General features: G+C 43.0%; 1 protein-coding gene across 1 annotated transcript in view; it reads right to left on the bottom strand.

Moving 5' to 3' along the window:
- The window catches only part of B4GALT5 (beta-1,4-galactosyltransferase 5), a 40,288-nt gene extending 17,440 nt beyond the window's left edge, over window positions 1-22,848 (bottom strand). Inside the window, exons 1-2 of the mRNA XM_034641793.1 lie at window positions 22,469-22,848; window positions 3,407-3,541 (exon numbers count right to left, since the gene is read on the bottom strand). Coding sequence (XP_034497684.1) covers window positions 3,407-3,541; window positions 22,469-22,592 — 259 coding nt within the window. The 5' untranslated portion in view covers window positions 22,593-22,848. The remainder of the gene's footprint in view (window positions 1-3,406; window positions 3,542-22,468) is intronic.
- Between the last annotated feature and the right edge of the window lie 2,259 nt (window positions 22,849-25,107).

Below are 25,107 nucleotides of genomic sequence, written 5' to 3'. Positions count from 1 at the left end.
GTGCAGAGGTAAGAAATCTCCTTCTGGGTGAAAGTTACAGGTAGAAGCGCACCTGCAAACTCCTATGTAAGGATGAGAAAGGACAGGTCACCCAACTACTTGCCTTATCTATAAAACTAAGTGGCTGGGGGCGGGGGCGCCTGGCTCGCTCAGTCAGAGGAGTATGTGACTCTTGATCTCAGGGGGGTGGGTTTGAGTCCCACTGTCGGGGTAGAGATTACTAAAAAACATAAATAACCTTAAAAAAAAAAAAAACCTAAGTGGGAATTTTCTTCTGATGCCAATGTTCTTTTAAGCATCTCCCCCACTGCTCACAGGGGGTTCTGCAGGATTCCCCATCTCAAACACACGTGGCTTTCAGTGACAAGAAGCAGCTTCTTCTCCAGGTTATAACATCAGGTGTATTTCTGGCTCACAGTCCTCATCCCCTAAAGTGCATTCCTGTTAGACAATCACCACTTTAGCTTTCAAGCCCGTGGTGGCTCCTGGCGGGAGTGGTCGGGTCAGAAATGACAGACACTCGACTATCTCAGCAAGCTTCAGGTCCAGAGTGCCCTCTCTGATGGTGCCAGGCACAGAACTGCTTTGAAATGAATAAAAATGGTGGGTTTTCACTGGATACACTGCCAATGGAATATTTCCTCTTCAATACCCACTCCCCAAGGATGTGCCAACAACACAGAAGCCAATTAAGATGGTAATCTCAGAATTAGGTTACAACACTTAAAATGTTTTCTTGTTGAATCTATTCACTCACGCACTCAAAAACCACTTCCTGAGGGCCTATGTGCTAAGTAGGTACAACTGCTGGGGCTACAGAGACGGGAGAGGCCATGAAGGCACTGCAGGATCCAGGGGTCAGCAGGCCCAACCCCACAGCCACACCAAGTCCTGTAACTCCTGGGTGCTTCCACCCTCTCGTCCCTAAAGTGGGGACACATCAGTTACCTTACTGAGTTCCTGTGACAAGTCCATGAGGTAATGCAAGTTAAGTGTCTAGCACATAGTAAGACGACCCCTGATAGCAAAGACTTCTAATTTATGAGAGAAATAGACACCGTGAATACAAAATGGATGATTATTCCAACCAGAGGGATGCTGGGAAGAATTATTTCAGTGTATGATAATTTGAAAATAAACACATGCTAAATCAAATAGTAATGGGTCCCTGGATATGCCTTCCAAGGGCACAACTCACTTGGTGCTTGGTTTTCAAGGACAACCACCCCTGGGGGAGTTAGTGAGATCCTGTGCGTGTGGAGGGACAGATCCTACTTGTGCCCCTCTAACTTCTGAAAGAGAACAGACTGCTTTGCCAAATGCCCAGATGGAAGTCCTAGCATCATGTGACCTTGGAGAGGCATGAACAGTTGGACAGGATAAATGTCATGGCAGCACAAACGTTCCTTTTTCCTGATTCATCCGGGGGAAGAGCTCTGGAGAAGCAGTCGAAGGACTCCCTAGTTTCATCACACGATGACAAGCAGGTTCGGCAGGGTCCAGGGAGTCACAGGACCAAGTCACTACAACACCCCCAATATTATTTGTACTACACAAAAGAAATGGAAGTCACATAAAATCCTGTCTACCTGACAGGGCCAGGCTGGAGTCAAGGGAGACAAGGTGTGAGGGGATTATCTGCAAAACCTAATGCCACACACGACGGAGGAGGAAACAAAAGTGTGCTCAGCCTTCTCCCATGACTTCAGGCTCTCTATGGGTTCCTCTTCCAGATCAGAGCTCAGGTGTTTGTCTCCTGAAACCACAATTTGGCCGAAAAGCTCTAAAAAGTCAATCACTTGCTCTTTGCAAACAAGAAGAAAGGAAGTATTAAAGCTTCAGTTTGCTAACTATACTCCTTTGTTGCTAAGTTGGCCAGCAGGGCAGACTGAAGATAAAGGAGGATGTGGTCAATTCTTTTAAGGATTTCACTTCCCTTTGAGAGGCAATGCTTTCTCCTGAGATCCCAAGCACCACAGAATTCTCATTTGCAATGTTTGCAAAGCAATTTCACACTCTAGAGTGAGCTCTGGACAACTGCAGAACTTACTACAGAAAAGAGGGCTGATTTGGAGGAAAGAATATTTCTTAAACTATACTCATTTTATAACACTGCACAAGGCTTGAGTGAAATCAGTGAGGAGCCACAGGAAAGCACACAGGTTCTCAGTTAAAGAAATCAAAGGCAAATCATAAATGCTTAGCAAAATAAAATCTCAGAATCTGTTTTTTAAATAAAAATCATCCCTGGCCAGACAGGAGAAGCCTCACGACCGTCCCATTTAACCATCTGGAAACACTTTCTATGTTCAATTTTTGGAAGAGTTAAAAAGAGAGACTAAAAAAACAGCTTTCAAAGGTGAAGAACTTGCCTTGTTTAGCCTTTATAAAAATAGGAACCATGATTCAGGAACAAGCCTTTAATATAATGTTAGGCAAGCCATCTAACCTCTGTGTTCTTTTTTCCTCTTTATATAATTAGTGCTTATAAGATAATAAAGGCCACAGGTGAAAGTTCCAAAGACTGAGAAAGCAGAAATGTTCACTCTTGTGTCTGTCATTGCTATCTTTAGCTAAATAGTTTGAGAAGCTTTCTGCAAAGGTGAATGATTCTGACCACCAAACTCAGTCACGTAGCTGGAATTAAACCACAGGATGAAAACCACACCTGACTAGGGAAGGTAAACCAGGTAAACGATTAAACTTGTCTTCCAGAAATCGCTTTTTTAATGTGTGGAGACTGTCCCAGATTACGTGATTACTACGAAATGGAAATCTGTTAAGTCTCAAAGTATTCGTAAACAACAAGGTAAACAAGTCCTACTGGACTGACCAATTCTGAGTAGAGTCCAACAGGAAGAACAGAGCGGGAGCAACTCTTCCAGTGTGGCCCAGAGCCAGGTTTGCTTTGAAAACACTATGGACCACCACTACCACCAGCACGTGCAACAAAACAAAACGAAACGAAGCAACTCCACAGTGCTGAACTGTAAAATAAGTGGAAGGAAGTCTGGTTGTGTGGAACATTTTTTGAAATAAAAGTATTTCCAGAAACAGCTTTTGGTGCTCCCGTACTGCTTCTGTCCTAAACACAGGCTTAATTTTGGTACCCTCTTGGCGGCTAGTGCACTGAAAAAAGGGGTCTTTAAAGATATTCCTTACCTCCCCCACCCCGAAAAGTCTTAGGAGCAAAACTGGAGCCATCCAGCCACTCTTAATACATACTGTTAGCAAAAGGGACAAAGATTCATTTTGCAAGAGTCTTTTGTTTTTTAGTAATAAGGTAAGACAGCCAAATCTCTCTTTTACACTGCACTTTTCCCCATCAAAAATAATTATTCGAACCAAATTTACCTCTGTGGGGAAGAGACATTCTAATCAGACCACCTCCCTACTAAAAATATACCTGAGTCGTTCACGCTGCTATTCCTCCTGGCATAGGCACTCCGGACCACCTGCTCGTACACCTGAGCGCCGATCGTCCTCATGTTGTCCCGGATCAGAATGCCTTGCGCTTGCATCATGAAGAGGTAGGTGTTCACTGCAGAAAACGGAAGGGAAGGGGAAAGTGGTGAATTCAAAAACAGTCATTACAACAAAACAAAAAACCCATACATACTTGGGGTTTCTTTCTTTCTCTTTTTTTTAAAAACCTTCTTTTCTAAAACCCCAAAATGCCTTAACTCTGTTTCCCATCCTGGGCTCTATGCTTCCAGGATACCAACATTTCTTGAGAAGCTCAGTAGGACTAAGGGGAATTTCTGTTAATATCAGCAGTTTTCGAAAACAAAACCCATAAATTAAAAAAGTTATATCCCACCTGCACTATGATGATCACAAAACCTTTATAGATTGGATTAAAACATTTATTTTTTTTAAAGATTTTATTTATTTATTTGACAGAGATAGAGACAGCCAGCGAGAGAGGGAACACAAGCAGGGGGAGAGGGAGAGGAAGAAGCAGGCTCATAGCAGAGGAGCCTGATGTGGGGCTCGATCCCACAACGCTGGGATCACGCCCTGAGCCGAAGGCAGACGCTTAACCGCTATGCCACCCAGGCGCCCCTGGATTAAAACATTTAAAAAAGATCTCAATTTAAGTTCACCTTCTCAACACTCACTGGCTATACTCAGAAAAAGGAAACCACTGCCCGCTCTGCATACTAGAAACATTTAGGTACAGATCTGGTCTTGGCAACCTTTGAAAGTGGTAGACTAAGGCTCCAGCTACTTTCTTTGGGGGATTTGGGGACAAGAAGATAAAAAGACTGTCATCAGTCTGACTACCCACCCACCTCAGCCCAGAAGCCCAAAGCAATGGGAAAAGATCACACAACTTGATCCAAGTGTCAAGTGAAACATTCCCTTCATAATATATACAAATACTGAACTATTACACTGCACACCTGTGACAAATATGTCAATTACAATAAGAGCAAAACAAAAACTTTATTCTTAACAAATAATTACTCAGATTAACTATTCAATCATCGTCATCTCTGGGGAATAATCTCCACTCGCATTTTTTTTTTGAAGTGTCTCTGAGATGTGAAACTAGAGAGTCACAAGGATGAGCGAGTATGGTTCCTGTATTCCCCCCCTTGCAATCTCAAACACCATGCCACCCATTTTCAAGAAATTATAAGGTTTTAAAACACAACTTCTTCACCAGCCATTCTAATCTACCCACTTTTCTCTTCATCATCACTGTAGAAGGGGGGGTGTCTTACAGGGGTGGCACATTTACAAATGCAAACTCCGGTGTGTGCTGGAGATCATCTGAACACTTGGCTGCCCTCCAACCAGGCCCCAGGCAGGTACGCTACCAACTGCACCAGGCCCTTCTGCCAGACTCAATACACGAGGCCTCGGGCTGTCCTGGCTCTTCCGTGAGGTGGATTTTATCGACACCACTTCATCATTATCATCCACAGTGTCCTGCACACAACGGGCAGTAAATAATGACTAAATGGATGAAACGTAGAAGTCAATTTACTTTATTTCAAGCTACTCTGTTTGGTGCTTGTCCTGGTGACAGGGGTGGGGATGGGGACAGACCAACTGGCACAACTCTCCAAGAAAACCCCATGTGGCCCACATTAAACAGGGACAGAAAATCTTGCGAAGGATTTATATGATCTCTAAGGTATATCCTGAGCCATAAAATAATACACAAAAAAGAAGTCAATGCTTATAATGCTTTCAGAAATGAGGTGGTTTCAAAGCAGGCCTTGCACCGACTGGAAGACAACCACACGTCACCTTCTGACGGCTGCAAAGAAGAGATCAGATAGAATATTTCTCCGTGGCCAGAAAAGTTACAGGAAAAGATAGCTTCAAATCCTTAAAAAGTATAATTCTGTGAAGCCTCTGAAAGCAAGAGTCACATCTCAGTTTTTATCGACAGCAGATAGATAGCATAGCGCCTGGTCACAGGAGACAGGCAGTCTAGAAATACCCCTAAACAGAAGATTTACTCTCCATCCAATATCAAATTTCTAATGTGGTTTCGTGGTATTTTTTTTTTTATCACCTGGGCTATAGAATGTGTACATTATACACATGATATATAACTGCCCTGAAATCTTCCTTCCATCCCCAACATAATACTAAGCCAGCTGTCTTCAATAATATGAAAACAAATATTATTGCATGTAAGGCTGTTAGCTGGGCACTGCAAAAAACAGACTACTTCCCTTCCCCGAAATTTCAGTCTTCTGGGTACTTTTATCTTCTGTACTCCAAAGGACACTGTTGTTGGCCCCTCTTTTAAATTCTCTTTTTTTTTTTTTTTAAGATTTATTTATTTTAGAGAGAGAGAGCAGGAGGAAGGGCAGAGAGAGAGAGGGGGAGAAGCAGACGCCCCACTGAACAGGGAGACCGACACGGGGCTCGATCCCAGGACCCCAAGAGCTGGATGCTCAACCGAGATACCCAGGCGCCCCTCCCCCTTTTCTTTGTTCTGGAATCCCAAGTGGGGCCCATGAATTTGCACTTGCAGCAAGCTCACAAGTGATGCCAATGTGGGGGGTCTGAGGACATTTCCAGAACCATGGCTCTAGAGAACATCAGCTACATAATAAATAGTGAGTAACATTCATTGAGCACTTAATGATAGAATTCCTTATCTCATTTAATTCTCATAATTATCCTAAGAGGCAAGTAATACTATTCAATTTATAGACAATTCCTAGGCTTCAGGTTCTCCATGCAGCTTCACCTGGTCAGCTGAGCAACAGACCTGCACAGGGGTACCTGTGCTCGGGGACTAAGCTGTAAGACCTTGCTCGTCCAGGCTCTAGCTGCCGCCTCTCCCTCAAAGATTTCAGGTACCCACATGGCTTACACGATTACTGCTAAGGAGCCAGCTCTCCAATCTTTATCTCCTCCACAAAGCTGCCAGATGGATTTTCCTTAATTACAGATTTATCCACACTGCTCCTGCTCAAAAGCCTTCCATCCAGGGGCTTCTGCTCTCCTGTCTGCCATGCAAATCCCATTAATCCTTCAACTCCCAGTTTACATGCTTCTTCAGTCCTCCTCTTCTGGAATTTCTGCAGTACTGTTACAGATGATCAAAAATGTGCTTCTTGTTTATATTTGTCTTAGTTGGCTAACAACTGTCTCACATGTTGGTCTTGCCATTCAACTAACAAATGTACACAAACCACCTATTAGTGCTTTTTCTGATTATTTACAAGAATTAGCACAACGCTGAAAAAAATAAAAGGCCGAAGAAATAAATTTTGCCAAACAAAAGAAAATAATCACAAATTCACAAACTCTGGACTGGATGAGATTTTGAAGGACACTTTTCATCACCATTTAATGCTTCCACACCAACCCCAAAACTGTGCCTTCCAAGAAGACTGAGTCAGTATATAAAACGCAGCCATCTTCGAAGAAAATCCTACTTTGGATTCAGTCCAAAATGTTTCCTAATCACTTTTACACACTGGTTCTCATTCCACCTCTTGACAGAACAGTCAAATCCCTTTCCCCCACCTGGGATAGGCAGGGACAGCATTTTCAATTCCCCTCCACCCTTACCTCGATCCACCTAACCTTCTCCCATCCCCAACGGTAGGCAGCCCCACGTCCTTTGTGTGCCCCTCTGCATCCGAGGCTGCTGGCCTCTGGATATGGGCCCAGGAATCTGCACTTGACAAAGGGTGATGCCATGCTGACAGAGTAGTCCGGGTGCAGTGTGATGGGCCCAGAAACAAGCAGGACCACCAGCAACCCTGTTCCATCTGTTACAAAGTCGTCCACTTGACCCCCTCTTGGAGATTCACAATGCAGGACAACACAAGGGCAAAGAAATTCTACAACAGAGATGTTCAATTATCTAAACCCGGCCACTTCCCAAACCAGCCCCATTTCCTCCAGATGATAACCAGCAACATCAAGTGATTCTCTGCAGAACTTCGGGAAATTCTGTTTTAGACATTTCTATTAAGGAATTTAGAATTTTCCATTACCTGTAGGTAATCAACTGATAATTGCTGAATGTCATTGATAAACAGCAGTCACACCCCATTACTGATTCATATGAAGCTTGCTAGAGTCAAAAACCCTCAATCTTTCTAGATAGAGGCTGCTAAAGCTACCCCTTTCCTCTTCTGTGCTCACACAGCTGGTTATATAGATCAAACTGTAGGACCTTACAAATGTTCCCATTAAAAGCCCTGTTACTAAATTTAGCATGTGGCTCTGGCCTAAAGTAGGAAGAGCATATGCACACACACACTGCTTTCTATCTAAATTATCTCATTTAAAATTCACATCTTTGTGACGTAGATATCATCTGGATTTTTAAATTTTAGATAAGGAAGTCAAGTCTTCCAAAAGTCATTTACCCAAGGTCATATGGTCACCAAAGTCAAAAACCAGAGAGAGGTGAGATCAGGTGTTCCCTAACACTTTGATGAGCTTTTGGGAAAACAGTCACTTTCCCATAATATGGTCTTGATCAAGGGTGGCTGAAACACAGCTAATAAAACCTAATTTAAATCGGCACACAGTTGTTAAGTCCTCCATCACGTCAACAAGTATCTACGGAGCACCTGCTTTCCTGGGTACTTTTTATAGGCAGTACTAGGCAACTGGGAGCCAAGGATGAGTAGGACAACACACAGTAAGGTAGAGACACAAACAAGAAATTATAATGCAGGGTCATAAATGCTAAAATAACATTTACTACAAACTCAGGCTTACTAATGACTTTTTTACACTTTCACAAGAAACCATATTATCCAGCCCCAGTATCTAGGTTGAGGGATCTCTTATGACCATAATGCAGTGGAGAAAAGTAAGCCCCACTCAGGTTTGCATAATTGGAAATTTCCATCCAGGTGCCAATGTAAGCAGCCTTGGGCCATGGCTTTAACTGGAGCATTTCTGGGAGCAAAGCGCTTGGTCTCCTAAACGGAAAACATACTCTCTCCTCTCCATTAGAATTCTGGTCAGCCCCCATATCCATATGAATGGGGTAAATGATTTTCACTTGAACTCACACATCAATAAAGGACTCTGACTCACAGAAATCCCTCACAAGATAATGAGATCTGACATTCCAGATTAGGAGCAAAATAATTTGAGGAAAAGACAAAATGACAAGATCCTATGTACTTAAAGAGCTCACAATTTTTTATCCTAAACATGTGTATTCTTCATGAGGGTTTGTTACATCTGGCTTGGTAAGCTAAAAGTAGAAAAAAGAAAGCCATTCTTTTCCTGACCACTCTTGAAGATGTGTCTTACCCCCAATGTGCAAACACCCCAACACCCACACACACACACACGCATGTACACACACAGCCCAATCTGCCTTCCCTGCTTTATTTTCCCATTTGACATACTACCCATTTTCTTTTTTGTCTTGTCTACTGTTACCTCCCTCACTAGAATGTGAGCTCCATGAGGGCAAGGAGCTATATATACCCCTAGTGGCTAGAACAGTGTGTCTGGAACCCAGAAAATGCACAACCAATATGTAAGTCAGTCAGGACACTAAACAATAGGGTCTTCTGAACTAGGCTGTGCCCAAGGAGGCAGAGATACAGGATCCCAAGCCTTTCTTTTACATTAGCTTCCCCCGTCCTTTATGAGAGAAATCCCAAATGTTGTTCCCTGAACTAACCTGTTCCTAGGAAAAGTTCAGCAATTCCTTTTTACTAATTGAACAGAACTGCCAAACAGATTCGTTTTTTCCCCTCAAAAATGTTCTCTGGTACTCTCCCTCCTCACGAAGTTGTTTGGTTTTTTCATGTTCCTTAATATAATGCACAAGTTTATTCAAAATCTTATACAGGGGCGCCTGGGTGGCACAGCGGTTAAGCGTCTGCCTTCGGCTCAGGGCGTGATCCCGGCGTTATGAGATCGAGCCCCACATCAGGCTCTTCTGCTATGAGCCTGCTTCTTCCTCTCCCACTCCCCCTGCTTGTGTTCCCTCTCTCACTGGCTGTCTCTATCTCTGTCAAATAAATAAATAAATAAAATCTTTAAAAAAAAAAATCTTATACAAAAGGGGTGCTTGGGTGGCTCAGTCAATTAAGCATCCGACTCTTGGTTTCAGCTCAGGTCACGATCTCAGGAGATCCAGCCCCGCATCGGGCTCCCTGCTCAGCCGGGGAGTCTGGATTCTTCCTCTCCATCTGCCCCTCTCCCCACTTGCATGCATGCTCTCTCAAATAAATGAATAATCTTCAAAAGAAAAAAAAACACCTTGTACAATATTACTTGTAACAGAAAACACTGGGAAGAATCTAAATGTCCACCCAAAAAAGACTGGTTGAATAAATTACTGTACATTCACATGGATGGGGTACTATGAGGCCATAAAGAAGAGGGAGGAACCAGTAAAAACAGCCCCCAACTGGAAAGAACCCGAAAGTCCATCTACAGTAGAACAGATTAAAAATCTGTAGCTTATCTGAATCTTGAAATACTATACAGCGACCAGAATGAACAAATTATAACTATATGCAACCACACAAATGGATCTCTTGTGTGGAACAAAGACACCAAAGAGCACATGGTATCATTCCATGTACATAAAGTCTAAAACAGGCACAATAAGTCTACAGTGTAAGAAGTCAGGAGAATACCTTGAAGTGGGCAGGGGGTTCGAAGGGGGCTTCTGGTAATTCTTTTATTTCTTGGGCACACAAAGGTGTATTCATTTTGTGAATACTTTAATAAGTATGTTATATTTCCATAGAATTTACCCCCCCAAAAAAGAATAAAGAAAATCTATGAACTGAATTCTAGGATATCTTGTTAAATGAAAAGAAAGCAAAGAGCCTTAACAGGGTGTGTGTGCTAGTTCAGCAATGAGATGAAATTCATACACTAACACATTTTTATAAAAAGAAACATACAAAAGGCAAACTAGGTAAAACACTCATTATACACCTATTATGTGCCAAGAACTGCCCTCTGCTCTGTGGATAAAACGTTAACTATAAATAAGATACAGTCCTTGCGATTATCTGCAGTGCAGGACTCAGACAAGGAAACCTGTAACTAGTCATGTTTCCAAGGGACAGGCGAGTGGTCCCTAAATCATACTGTGAGGGCGGGGTTGGGAAAATACTCTCAAGAAGAGACTGAGTCTAGGGGCTCCTGGGTGGCTCAGTTGGTTAAGCGTCTGCCTTCAGCTCAGGTCATGATCCCAGGGTCCCGGGACTGAGCCCCATTTTGGGCTCTCTGTTCAACGGGGAGCCTGCTTTTCCCTCTCCCTCTGCCTGCCACTCCCTGTTTGTGCTCTTCCTCTGTCAAATAAATAAATAAAACCTTAAAAAAAAAAGAAGAAGAAAGAAAGAAAGAGAGGTTGAGTCTAGGATTAGGTCTCGAAGGAGGAGCGTGGAATAGGCTGGGGAAGAGCACCCATGATAAAGAACCGGCATCAAAGGAGAAAACATGTTTGAGGATCAAAAAGCAGCTCAGTATGGCTGGACTGAAGGGTATGTATGGCAAAAACAAGAGAGGAAGCTTGAAAAACAGAGGGGGTGAGATCACAAAGGACTTTATGTGCTATATTTAGGGGCTTGACATTGAAGAAATAGTCCAGGATCAGATTTCCGGTGGGCCAACTAAGTAGGCATTAATCAAAACAAGTAAATTCACCCCTACTTACATTCATGACTCCAGATAAAGGGCTGATATTTTTAGTATCTAGACCTAAGTTTTTAATCAAAGGAAGGGAGTTCTTTGGATGAACTGACTAGGGCTCTGTGTGCAGAATCCCACTTGGTTATTAAAAGTTGGGAGTCCAAATCTTACCAAAGGCCGTATTTTCGCTCGACGTGAGGCAGCAGGAGGAATATCCTGTCTGCCAAATCTTAGAGCCAGCAGATGGAGTGAAGATGTCAAGACAGAAAGCTGGGGACTACTCATACTAACTACAGCCAGGGAGGGAGGGGGTGGGGGGCGGGCTTTTGACGGCAAACGGTGCTGCATCAGATTCGAGTGGGCTGCCAGACTCCGTGTTCTTCCCCTCGATGTATTCACACCAGGCATCTCTGTTCTGTCCACCCCTACAGACCACGCAATGTGTGATTTATAACAGTGTCAAATACATTCCAGGAGAACGCTGCAACAAATCTATGAACCAGGGTTATACCCCATTCGGATGCCCACGCTCTCAAAATAAAATAAAGGATGGGGAAAGAGAGAGAATGTAAAGAGAACAGAAGCAGAAAAGGAGTAACTAGAGGAAAACAGGAAGGCTGCTCACTTTCTCTCCCTTCCTCCACCTACAAGATACGATACAAATGAAGGGGAAACAAAGAACAGAGATGTGTCACAGGAGTTTTGGGCTTGAGTTTTGCCATACAAGAGTATCTGCAAAACCTACACTACTTTTTTTGACCAATATTTTTTGAGAAAAACAAGAACCAGCAAAAATAACTGATCTCAACCACCAAAAACAGAGATTACCAGTGTTCACTGCTCTGCACAGAGGTGTTCTGTAAAGAATTATTCTGCTTATAAAGAGATGGGATTCCTGGGAGAAGTAACACATTTACTGAGCCTCTGTGTGCCAGCACTTTCCCAAATACCTGTGTCACCTCATTCCCTCCTTACACTAAATCAAGGTAGGTTACCACCCTCATTTTATAGATGAGGGGACTCAGGCCAGGAAAAGTAACTTGACTGTGTGCAGCCAAGATTTGTCTCCAGAGTCCAAGTTTTTAACAAGTACTATGTTCCATCATCTTCTCAGGTTCTCAAATACCTAGAAATCCCTTGAACACACAGCTTTTGTTCCCCCACTTTGCTTACAGATCCTTTTATCTGGATCCTCAGTGTCAGTATCTTATACCTGACTGGCTCCCAATATCACACTTCACTAGTGGGTGCCAATGCTCATGATACATAGTTCGGTGCATCCCTAAATTTTATTAAGTTTTATAAAAATGCAGTAAGTTTGAAGCTCTAATGTGAATCCTGAATTTTTGCATTTCAAATCAACTTAAAATGTTGGAGGCTCATACCATACACTGAGAGATATTAAGATAGAGGCTGTGGGTGCACAGTGACACATATTTAAGAAAGAAAATAAGCCTGTTTTGTTTTGTTTTTTAAGATGCAGGGAATTTTTTCAGGGCACCTGGCTGGCTTAGTTGGTTAAGCCTCCAACTCTTGATTTTGGCTCAGGTCACAAATCTCAGGGTTGTGAGATGGAGCCTGGCACGGGCCTCTGCNCAGAGAGAGAGGGAACACAACCAGGGGGAGTGAGCGAGGAAGAAGCAGGCTCATAGCGGAGGAGCCTGATGTGGGGCTCGATCCCATAATGCCGGGATCACGCCCTGAGCCGAAGGCAGACGCTTAACCATTGTGCCACCCAGGCGCCCCGCAAGGAATTTATTGACAACAAATTTACAGCCTTTGGCACATCTATTTTAATGTTCAAGAGCAACTGTGCGGCAATTTTCACACAAAAAGTATTTAAAGAAAACTGGGTGTTGGCAGGGGAGACATTATGAGAGTAAGGAACCCCCAAAATTATTTTCAGGGAAAAATTTCACTCGACAAGTCTTTTGGTTTCCTAGTTCTTCCCATCTGAAGCAGAAAAACTGCCAAGTCAATCACAGGTTCTGTTTTCCACCCTCCCTAGTTATTATTCCCAGCTATTAAAAAAAAAAAAAACCAACAACCCAAGTGGTAAAAATTAACAACTATGAAATACTCTGTAAACATTTCCACTGACCTGTTAGTCTATTATCTGTTAAATTATTAAACTATACATGAGATTAGAAATGAAAATTCTGCCTAAACAGATATTAACTAGCTGAGCAGCCTAAGGCAGTCACTTCGGCTTTAGCTTTGTTTTCCCCCCAAATTCTTTTTTTTTTTAAGATTTTAATTTTTATTATTTATTTGACAGAGATAGAGACAGTCAGCGAGACAGGGAACACAAGCAGGGGGAGTGGGAGAGGAAGAAGCAGGCTCATAGCGGAGGAGCCTGATGTGGGGCTCGATCCCATAACGCCGGGATCACGCCCTGAGCCGAAGGCAGACGCTTAACCGCTGTGCCACCCAGGCGCCCCTTCCCCCTAAATTCTTAACCATGAGTGAGCATGATTACCAACCTCCACAAGTACATACCCACAAGAGGGGCTCAGCTAACAAAGATGCCCCGATCTTGCGCTGTGTAACCTGCATGGAACCCTGGGTCAGAGAAAACTAGAAATTACCTTTCTGGCACTGTTCTCACTGAATACCTGCAGCTATGCGGGCCCTGCCCTGGGGGTAAAAGTCTCAGAGAGGGTGGGGATGTCACTGTTGGGACCAACAGGGCAGCTGACTCCAGACAAAGGCTCTGCCCACCTCTTGGCCCTCACCTCCCCACCACCAGGCAGAACCACTCCTCCCTCTGAATGTGCTCAGGTGATACTTGCTCCTACTAAGCTTTCATGGCCCCTTTCATAGCTTTTCCTGATATCATCCCACCCCCCGGGATGGCTCCTTTCCAACTGATACATAAACTCTTATCCATGACCCCACACATCTGAGCATGGCTCTTCCAGCAGGCTGTAAGCATCTTATGAGTACAGACTGTCTTATTCTTTTTTTTTCATCTATGATGTTTGATAAATAGAAGACACTTAGCTATTTATTAAATTAATGAATTACAGCTCAGCACACAGCATGCAGTTATGGCCATTTGGTGGAGGTGACCTGTTTTCGAAAGCTAGACGTATATTGGCTTTTCTGCAATCACACCGCAAAGATTAAGACAGAAAAGGGCAGAGTGAAACTTACACTTGACTAACTGCGCTGCTGTAAGTGTAAACTGGTATAACCCTTTGGAAAAACTGTTTGCAAATTTAACAAAGAGCCATAAAAATGCTCATATCCTCTGATCTAGCAATTCCAAGGAAACTATTCCAAATATGCAGACATTCTTTGCACAGTCTTTTATTAAATGATTTCTAAAACCAAAAATTTGGAAAACAACTCAAAAGCAACAGTAAGAAAATGGATAAGTTAACTGTGATACACATACTTGACAGAATCTTATTTTAAAAAGCTATGAAACCTCATAAACACGACAAATGTAGAACACCTAGCACGGACTGCCACACCTGACATGAAAAAGTTCTGTTACGTTACGGTAATCAGTGCAAAAGAAAAAGCACACGCGTAAGGCAAAAGAAGACTAAAAGCAAGGTGACCCATGTGTTTAGGTGTGAGCTGACTTTCTTCTGTTTCTACAACTTTTCTCTACAACAGTTAAAAAAAAAATGTGTGTGTGTGTGTGTGTGTGTGTGTATATATATATATATATATATATATAAAATAAAGGATTCCTCCAGCCAGACTGAATTTTTCTGACAACAGACATTAATAAACAAAATATTCGCAATTTCACTCTTTAGCAGTCAGGCTGGGGGTGGGGAGAGGAGCAAGTATGTAAAGTATGCAGCAGTCATACTTGAATTATCTCATCAACATTCTGTTCTAGAAAGGTTGTCAATAACGGCCACTCCTCAACTCCTCCCTACCTTGAAGCCCAAGAGAGCTTCTCAGAACCAGAAATGTCTCTGGAATTCAGGAATTTATGTATTGACAAGGAGTTCCAGTTTTCTGTCTTTGGGGAGTGGAGCGTATGTATACCGCACAAATGACAGGTATGATGGGAAGAGTAAGAAGCCCCTCATAAAAATCTTCCTTCTAAGGAAGATGGTGGAGAGGAAACGCCTCAACTGGGGAGGTCGACGACACTGGTTTTGAGTCCTGTCCCTGGCTGGCTCTGTGGTCTCTGAACCTCGGCCACCCCATCCATACAACATTCATGTTGAACTGCATGTGGTTTTCTCAATCTTTCCAACCAAGCCTCAATCCCCATCACTGATACTCAGGAGATCTGCAGATAAAATTACACTACATGCATTCAAAATATAATACTGAAACATTCTGATTCTTCTTCCTTCCCTTTGGACCTTGAGGATCACTGAACTGCCAAGCTCCTTACATTAAAAATCTCACAATTCTAAGTGTATTTTATCCTTTCTTCACTTTGGAAAAACCGGCCTACATACAACCTCAGATTTACATTTGTCTGCCTTCTCTCTTTCCACAGCTGGTTGGGGTTTGACTGTCCTACACCGTTGGTCTTCACTTCTAGAACAATGGTGCATCAGACCCCTTCATGATAAAGCTGGAGGGCGCCATGGGAAAGCACACTCCCAGAGCTACCTCCTTCTCCAAACAAGCCGGTCAGGACATGATACTGGCACTACCTACAATGAACAAGGGTCATAAAAGGGCTTCTAATTCTCTGTATTTCCTCTCTTGTTTATGCTGAAAAATTATAATTTAATGATGATTTAAAAGAATGCAATTCTATAGCAAAGAGTTGAATCTCTTTATCTCTGAAATGCTATCTGCCTACAGTTAAGTTTCTTCTATCCTTTTGCAAATATGAAACGTAAGATTTTAGGATGAAGCTACAAGTTGCTTGCATTTTCAAAAGACTGATAATAATTGGGGTGTCTGGGTAGTTCAGTCAGTTAGGCTTCCAACTCTCCATTTCAGCTCAGGTTTTGATCTCAGGGTCGAGAGTTCAAGCTCCACATTGGGCTCCAGACTGGGCATGGAGCCTACTTAATAAAACATAAAAAAGGGACTGATAATAATGAATGTTGGTGAGGATGCGGGGGAAATAGGTATCTCACGCCTGCTGAAAGGAACATAAATTGGGATAACCAATCCTTAGAGGGCAACCTGGCAATGTCTATCAAAATGAAACGCTCACACTCTAACCCAACAGTTACCACTTCCAGATACTCATCCTAAAGAAATAACTGGGGGCACCTGGGTGGCTCAGTCATTAAGCTTCTGCCTTCAGCTCAGGCGTGATGCCAAGGTCCTGGGATCGAGCCCCGCATCGGGCCCCACTCTGCTGGGAGCCTGCTTCTTCCTCTCCCACTCCCCCTGCTTGTGTAGGGAATCCCTCTCTCGCTGGCTGTCTCTCTCTCTGTCAAATAAATAAATAAAATCTTTAAAAAAAAAAAAAAAAGAGGGGCGCCTGGGTGGCACAGCGGTTAAGCGTCTGCCTTCAGCTCAGGGCGTGATCCTGGCGTTCTGGGATTGAGGCCCCACATCAGGCTCCTCTGCTATGAGCCTGCTTCTTCCTCTCCCACTACCCCTGCTTGTGTTCCCTCTCTCGCTGGTTGTCTCTATCTCTGTCCAATAAATAAATAAAAAAAAAAGAAATAACTGGATAAATTAAGTGTGTTTAAGGATGTTTATCTCAGTACTATTTATAAAAGTAAAACCACAAACCTACCTAAATGTGCAAAAAAAGGACTACGGGCAAAAATTATGGCAAAGTCACACCATGGAAATCTAAGCGATTATTACTTCATCTAAAAAAATCATCCCGTAAAAGAATGTGTATATTATACCACACCTGAATTCAAAGAAAAAGACACCGAGGAAAATACATGCATAAAACAATTTTTTATTTTTTATTTATTTATTTATTTATTTTTTAAAGTTGGACTTGCCTCCTCTTTCTTTCTTTTTTTTTTTTTTTAAAGATTTTATTTATTTATTCGACAGAGATAGAGACAGCCAGCGAGAGAGGGAACACAAGCAGGGGGAGTGGGAGAGGAAGAAGCAGGCTCATAGCAGAGGAGCCTGATGTGGGGCTCGATCCCAGAACGCCGGGATCACGCCCTGAGCCGAAGGCAGATGCTTAACCGCTAAAACAATTTTTTAAATTTGTACGTCAAATGTTCGGGGCCATCTCTGCTTAAAATTATGGGGTCATCTGTACTTTCTTTTCTTTGTTACAATGCAGCATTTCCATGGCCCTCAGAGAAATCCTCGTATAATAAAGTTCTCTGTTCCAACAAAGTTCTTTCAGTAACCAAATCTGTTTGAATTGGCCCCAAATTTTGAAGTGTCCAGAGTTACTGAGAATGCCTTTTTCACACAGCACCCACTGAATATCTATGAGCACACTCTAGGAATGCTGCCTTCAAACATGGTCTTTTTCTTTCTTTTCATTTTTTTAAAAGATTATTTGAGAGAGAGAGAAAGAGAGAGAGAGAGGGAACATGTGCTCGAGGGGTGAGGGGCAGAGCAGGAGGGAATCTCAAGCAGGCTCTGTGCTGAGCGCGAGCTGAAGCAGGGCTCTATCTCTGACCCTGAGATCATGACCTGAGCCGAAACCAACAATCACATGCTTAACCGAATGAACCACCCAGGCACCCCTCCTTCTTTTCATTTTTTAAAACAATCATACATTTTAATGGGGGGGGGCAGGCGGTACAAAACCACAACCCAGCTTTTGCCTTATTAGCTCCTCATTCTTAATTGCTCCACACCGAAATAATTTCCCTGATCCTAAACCATTATTCCATCTTCACCTACACCCAAATGATTCATAATTATCCTAAAACTTCTGATTCTTCTAGTTAAAACCTCACCAAGCAACTTTCCTCTACCTAGCCCATAATCCCCAAGTATTCGTCCAGACAGTTCTCTGGCCTCCCTCCTGATCCTCTTTTGGAAAGGAGATTATTCTCCATGTCTTATGGGGATAATATATTATAATCATATTACTGTTAGCCTGGAAGACTGTAAGAGACTAATAGGGTTATCTACTCTTTAGGAATTTAAGTGCTTCCAAAAGGCATCATTCTACCTGACATTAACACTTACATTGTAAGACACATGAAATCAGAGCCATCATTTCCATAGAAAGGCAAAATTACCAGAGAAAGCACTTGAAAATGTCTTGACTCTCGGCATAAACACTTAGCAAAGAAAGATCTTCCCTTGACACCCTATGGGCATGAACCCTTCCTCCAGACCAGAAGGTTTGTCCTTAGCAGACATGAAATTGTAGTCCTAGAAAGAGGTCCTCTGAGCCACGCAAAACGCTGGACTCATTTTCTCTCATCTGTTGCATTGCTTTGTCTTTCACTTGACCCAGAATGATCAGACATTAGCATTTCTTTTTTTTTTTTTTAAAGATTTTATTTATTTATTTGACAGAGATAGAGACGGCCAGCGAGAGAGGGAACACAAGCAGGGGGAGTGGGAGAGGAAGAAGCAGGCTCATAGCAGAGGAGCCTGATGTGGGGCTCGATCCCACAGCACCGGGATCACGCCCTGAGCCGAAGGCAGACGCTTAACCGCTGTGCCACCCAGGCGCCCCCAGACATTAGCATTTCTGGGATGCCTGGGTGGCTCAGTTGGTTAAGCATCTGCCTTCGGCTCAGGTCATGATCCCAGGGTCCTGGGATCAAGTCCCGCATCGGGCTCCTTGCTCAGTGGGGAGCCTGCTTCTCCCTCTCCCCCTGCCTGCTGCTCCCCCTGCTTGTGCGCGCTCTCTGACAAATAAATAAATAAAAATCTTAAAAAAAAAAAAGACATTAGCATTTCTTTCTTTAGCTAAGTGATATTCACATGTTTAAGCAAAGCAAGACCTACCAAGTCCACAGAAACAGAAGGGCCAATCAAGAAAATGCTGGAAAGCGTAATTCATGGTCAAAACTTGTTTAAGACTATTCCGAAACATTAAAAAAAAATTCTTCCCACAGATTACTTGACTGCAAAGGGGAAAATGTACATTTACAACAGAGAGTTCAGACGGGCACCCCTTGACCAAGGGACCAAGCTGGGCATGCCTAACATTGGAACAAGCTAACATTACCTTCAGAATATTCTTGCCAGAAACTTGTAACCTCAATCTAATCAAGCTTTCAGAACTGTCTCCCGGTTTACAAAAATTCAGGGGATTAAAAAACACATCAAACTGACACCAAGCAATTCCAGAATGTAGAACATTCTATAAACAACTGGCCTGGGCTCTTTGAAAAGTTACTATAATGAGGGGTATGGGGAGGGGCGGGAAGGCGGCTACAGACTGAGACCAAACAGACATAATCAAATATAGTACGTGATCTGAGGAGAGGGTAGCTATAAATAACACTTTGAACACCACTTGGGAAATCTGGATATGGTCTGGATATCAGAAGATACTTTCAAAGTACTGTTACTTTTCTTAATTTCAATAACAGTATTGTGGTTATGCAGAAAAATATCTTTTATCATTTTTAAAAAAGATTTTATGTTTCAGTAATCTCTACACCCAACGTGTGGCCTGAACTCACAACCCCAAGATCAAGAGTTGCATGTTCCACCGACTGGGCCAACCAGGCATCCCTATCCTTGCCATTTTTAAGAGATAACGTGCTGATGCATTTAGAGGTTAAATGTCTTGCTGTATGTACAGTTTAATTTCAGATGGCTGGGGTGGGGCAGAAAATAGCCAGAGTTGAAATAAATAAAGCAAAATGGTAATAACTGTTGACCCTAGATGAAGGGTAATGTGTATACTGTGTTATTAATTTTTTCTGTAGGTTTAAATTTTTTCATAATAAAAAGATGGGGCAAAAGTTTGATTTTGGATGCTATCTAAATTGCCAACTAAATCTAAATCACAGTATATTAATACCATACTAAGAATCCTGTAAATGGATCAAAAATTATAATATGGGGAGTAAATACCTAAGTAATATTCACATAAGAAGTTACAGCATTCGGTGGCTATTTTATGCCAACAAAAAATTATATTGTTTCTGAAGCCAAGAATCGCATTTACTCTTTTTACACAATTTCATAGGAGAACTGAAGAGAAATTACAAATAAATTTTCCTGTGGCTCCCTCAATTTATATTTGAATAGCTTTCTACTGCCATCAAGGTCAAGTTCAAATTCCTCTTGCACAGCATGACTTAAAGAGTCCCTGAAACCTGGCCTGTCTCTGCAATTTCTTATCTTGCCACTCCCCAATTCCACCCTGATGGACATCAGCAACTCTGCAACAAGGAAAAAGTTCCAGGATCAACCATCACAACAAAAGCATGTGCTCAGGATGAAAAGGGAGGGGGAATGGAGAAGATGCCAGTGAATGCCAAACCCAGTTGTGCTTCCCTCTCTCTTTGCAAGTAGCATTCCTAGCTTGGCTTGTTTGCCTTTCAAAATTACACTTGCAGGTTTACCAAAAGAAAAGTGGCTAAAAATTCCTGAGGTTGACCTCACTCTCAGACAAAAATTCCTAGGACTGCACACCCCACAATCAAAAAACAAAAACAAAAAAAACCTTGTATAGGTTAAGAGTTAAAACTCAGGATGCCTGAAGACTTTATGAAAACGACCCTCTGCTGACAAGCACAGAGCACTGAAAGGCCACAAAAATTAAATTACGGTGCTTTGTAATAGATTTAGCACTTTATTTTTAAATATTAACAAGACTGCCGGAGGGAGTAAGTTTATCAAGGGATAAGAATCCTAGCAGTACTCCTAGTTCACTCAGAGGCCAATTAACATTTCCCACCACGCCCAACACCTAGACTCTCCAGGCTTCCAAGTTGAGGTAGGACCCTGTGGGTTTGTCGGCAGAGGCCCCTGACCAATAAGCTACTGCGATCAATGCTCTGGGGGCTCATGTGCACAGGGAGGCCGAACTTGAACTAGTATAACCATGCGAGCCAATTTCCTACGCCTGTACTGTTTTGCTTCTTTTGCTGTCTGAAGGCCCCAACACCCAATAACGTAGCTATATGATTTTCAGTTTCTTTTTTTTTTTTTTAAGATTTATTTATTTATTTGACAGAGAGACGGCCAGCGAGAGAGGGAACACAAGCAGGGGAAGTGGGAGAGGAAGAAGCAGGCTCCCAGTGGAGGAGCCTGATGCGGGCTAGATCCCAGGACCCTGGGATCACGCCCTGAGCCGAAGGCAGAAGCTGAACGACTGAGCCACCCAGGCGCCCCTGATTTTTAGTTTCTCTTCTTACCTTGGATTTTCCTTTCCCACAGTTAATTTTGAATATCAGCAAATGCCTAACGTTCATAAACTGTCAGTAGCCATCTGTGATTTTCACAATTACATCACTGTTAAAACGGAGCAAAATTTTTAGCTCTAGACGTTACTTCAACAATCTGGCAAATCATTAAGGGGACGAGTTATTTTATCTTTAGAGCAGGGTCATTGTACTATGAGGCCACCCTAAAAAAACCCAATTTTTTTTTTTTTAAGATTTTATTTACTTATTTGACAGAGACAGCCAGCGAGAGAGGGAACACAAGCAGGGGGAGTGGGAGAGGAAGAAGCAGGCTCCTAGCGGAGAAGCCTGACGTGGGGCTCCATCCCAGAACGCCGGGACCACGCCCTGAGCCAAAGGCAGACACCCAACTACTGTGCCACCCAGGCGCCCCTAAAAAAACCCAATCCTTAAACGACTACAGGCCCAGAGACTTCTGGTTAGAGAAGACTCCCCTCTCCTCCAAATCCAGCCCCCCAAACAAAGCCTGCACTTTCTGGATCCCTGCTCATAAAATGACCAGGCCACTGATGGGGTAACTGAGAAATTTCTGAGGGATTATCATCAGGTAAAAAGTTAAACTAAAAAAACAAAAAACAAAAACAAAAAAACACACAAAACCATGTTCCAGGAAAGCTGTGAACTATATAAGAATAAAAGTAGGAGCTCCTGGGTGGCTCAGTCCGTGAGGCATCTGACTCTTGATCTCAGCTAGTTCTTCATCTCAGGGTTATGAGTTCAAGCCCTGTGCTGGGCTCCACACTGGGTGTGGAGCCTACTTTAAAAAAAAAAAAAGGAATAAAAGGAAAAATGAAAAAAAATCAGGTTACACCAACTACAACCCCTCTCAATGGATTCACAGAAAGATTTTCTTGAAGTGTCTCTTGCTAATTTGCAGTTAGAGCACAACACACTCAAGAAAATGATGCTCACAGCAGGACACTAACACCAAGTAATTTTATAAGATTATGTCTGCATTTGTGGTAAATAATTTATGCTGGGAGCAATAATAAAAGCAGAGATGAAGTTAAGCTATTGATTGAAGATACTAACCTTGTCAAACAGAGAGAGAGAGAGAAGGATGAATGGGTACCTTCCAGACCCAGCAGATGTACCTGCCAAATGATCTTGTTGAAGACGTCCCGTTGCTCTGACGGGCAACACTGTCTGCACTTGGCCGATGGGCACTGACTGCAAAGTGTGCAACGGCCCCGTGGTGCCAGGGCTCAAGCAGCACATAGCACAACTACTAAGAAGCTGGCTGAAGGGAGGAGAGGCACAACCGGATACAAGACAGCGAACAGCTGTCCCGGCCCGTGCTGGGGGAAGAAAAGGAAGCACTACACAGAGAGTGTTCACACTCTTTTCTTTTCTTTTAGAGGAACAAGGTTAAATGGCACTCATCCTCTGTGTTTACGATGACTAGTACCTGCTGCCTTCTGATGAGTCATCATGAAGGGGAGTCATTCTGAGAAGCAGAGAATTACTTCTGTATTCCTCCACCTACATAAAGGCATAATCATCCCCAAATTATGGCACCGGGGCATTCGAATCCCACCTGATGAGGTGTGTGTGCCTATCTTTTAAGAGGTGCTATAGTTTTCTTTGTCTGCATGCAGCCTTTTCAGAAGAAGCTTCGAGTGTTTAGCCAGAGAGCACTACAGCTTTCTGATGTCATGTGGTGAGCATGGGCTAGAAAGGAACCACAGAGCTTCAAAGGTGGTCATAACCACACGAGCTGTTGTGCACAGGTGACCCACAGTCAACTAAAATACAAGTTCCTCCTGACTAAGAGAAGTCAATCTCCCTCCCCAGAGCCCGGCCCCAAGATAACACCACAGACACTAAGTCTGGTAAAACAGGCCATCAGCAGCCCCCACCCCAGCACCGCACCCAAAGGCAGTTTCCCAAAGCGGCACTTTCAGGACAGCACTGCTCTTTAATCCACAGACAATTCGGGCTAATATGTACTGTTACTTCATTTTTTTTTTTTTTTTTAAAGATTTTATTTATTTGACAGAGATAGAGACAGCCAGAGAGAGGGAACACAAGCAGGGGGAGTGGGAGAGGAAGAAGCAGGCTCCTAGCGGAGGAGCCTGATGTGGGGCTCGATCCCATAACGCCGGGATCACGCCCTGAGCCGAAGGCAGATGCTTAACCGCTGTGCCACCCAGGCGCCCCGTTACTTCATTTTTTAATCCCCTTGCGTACCACTTAGACTGTGAACACTGATTTCTGATGCCTAATGCTAGGTGCACACACTTCTTGGCAACGATGTTAAAGGAAGGCTTCCTTGATTCTTATTCGATCTATTTTCTGATTTCTGAAGTGGAACTGTCTCTGTAAGGAAAGGGGGGAGACTGCTTTTTTATTATGCAGCTGAATGGATAAAACAAAATATAAATATAACCAGAATGCAATACAAAACAAGAGTCACATCCTGCAGAAGTACATACAGATCTGGCTAACGTGGCAGGTGAAATATCTTTTAAGTCATGTGTCAGCATGTGTTCTAAAAGGTATTTTCCATCTTGGGGCGCCTGGCTGGCTCAGTTGGAAAAGTGTGCGATTCTTACTGTTGGGGTTGAGTTCAAGCCCCACATTGGGCATAGAGAGTACTTAAAAAGAAATAAATTTTAAAAACAATTTTTTAAAAAAGAGCTATTTTCCACCTTAAGACACAGAGCAAATAAATTTTATTTCTTCAGAGCACAGGAAAATGGCAAGGTAGAGAATCAGATGACATTGGAAGGGAGCCTAGATCTCACCCCTCCTGATATACCAATCAGATACAGCCTAGGGCTCCTGAGCTAAATTAAAAGATGAAGGTCAACTTGGTTACTAATTTCCCAGAGGCAGCCCAAGGGAATCAAGATAGAAAAGCAGAACCAACCCCGGAACACTCGAATAGGATTAAATGCATGTCACAGCATTATTTATAGTCCAGAACAAGTAGATAATAATTTGGCTGGATAAGAGTTTAGGCCCTTTCCTGAGCTGATTCACCTACTGCTCAAAGAATGTAGGTGCCTTCTTATTGTAGCCACGAGCTAGGCACCAGCCACCAGCCCTTAAGCGGACACACCCAACGGTGTGGACACCACCTCTGCAGGGCAAGACTTACAATCAGTTGGCCAGGAGGTCTTGAAAAAAGCCTAGCAATGCACACGTGATAAGATACACAATCACTGAGCCCTGGAAGCCATTCAGGCAGGGGCTTACGGGGGCTATGGCAGGTCAAAGTGAGGTAGACAGGTAACAAGGGCACATTCTTTTCAAACTTCTTCCTTGCACAAGCCTTAATCGAGAAGAAAATTAAGCGCTTAGCGGTTTCATTTAATTTTGATGAAGTACCAATATTTCCATTTTATAGAAAAACAAGCTGAGAGTCAAACATTGCTTTGATGTGGCCTATGAGCTCTCACCGAGCTTGCTACCGAGACCTTGGCGATCCTTGGCCCCCGGAAGTACTTCAGTAAAGGCTGCCCTTGCTCTTACAGCTAACGGGCACAAATGAACAGTTCTCAGCGTTCATGGAGCCCAAAGCAAAGTCCCCTCCAATCTCCCAGATATATTAATTTCATCCCTTGCCTACTAGATGGTTACATAAAAGGAGAAAAAAGAAAAATTTAAAAACCTAGGGCCAGACCCCAAACTAACCACAGTTCAAAAGGAGAGAACAATGGATACTTTGATGTTCCTTTTCAACTCCGTAGAGTGGACGGTTTTCAGCACTGCTGGGATGACTCAATGA

Source organism: Ailuropoda melanoleuca, chromosome 13 (genome assembly GCF_002007445.2).
Source record: "Ailuropoda melanoleuca isolate Jingjing chromosome 13, ASM200744v2, whole genome shotgun sequence".
Classification (NCBI taxonomy): Eukaryota; Metazoa; Chordata; class Mammalia; order Carnivora; family Ursidae; genus Ailuropoda; species Ailuropoda melanoleuca.
This window is presented reverse-complemented; position numbering and strand designations above follow the sequence as displayed.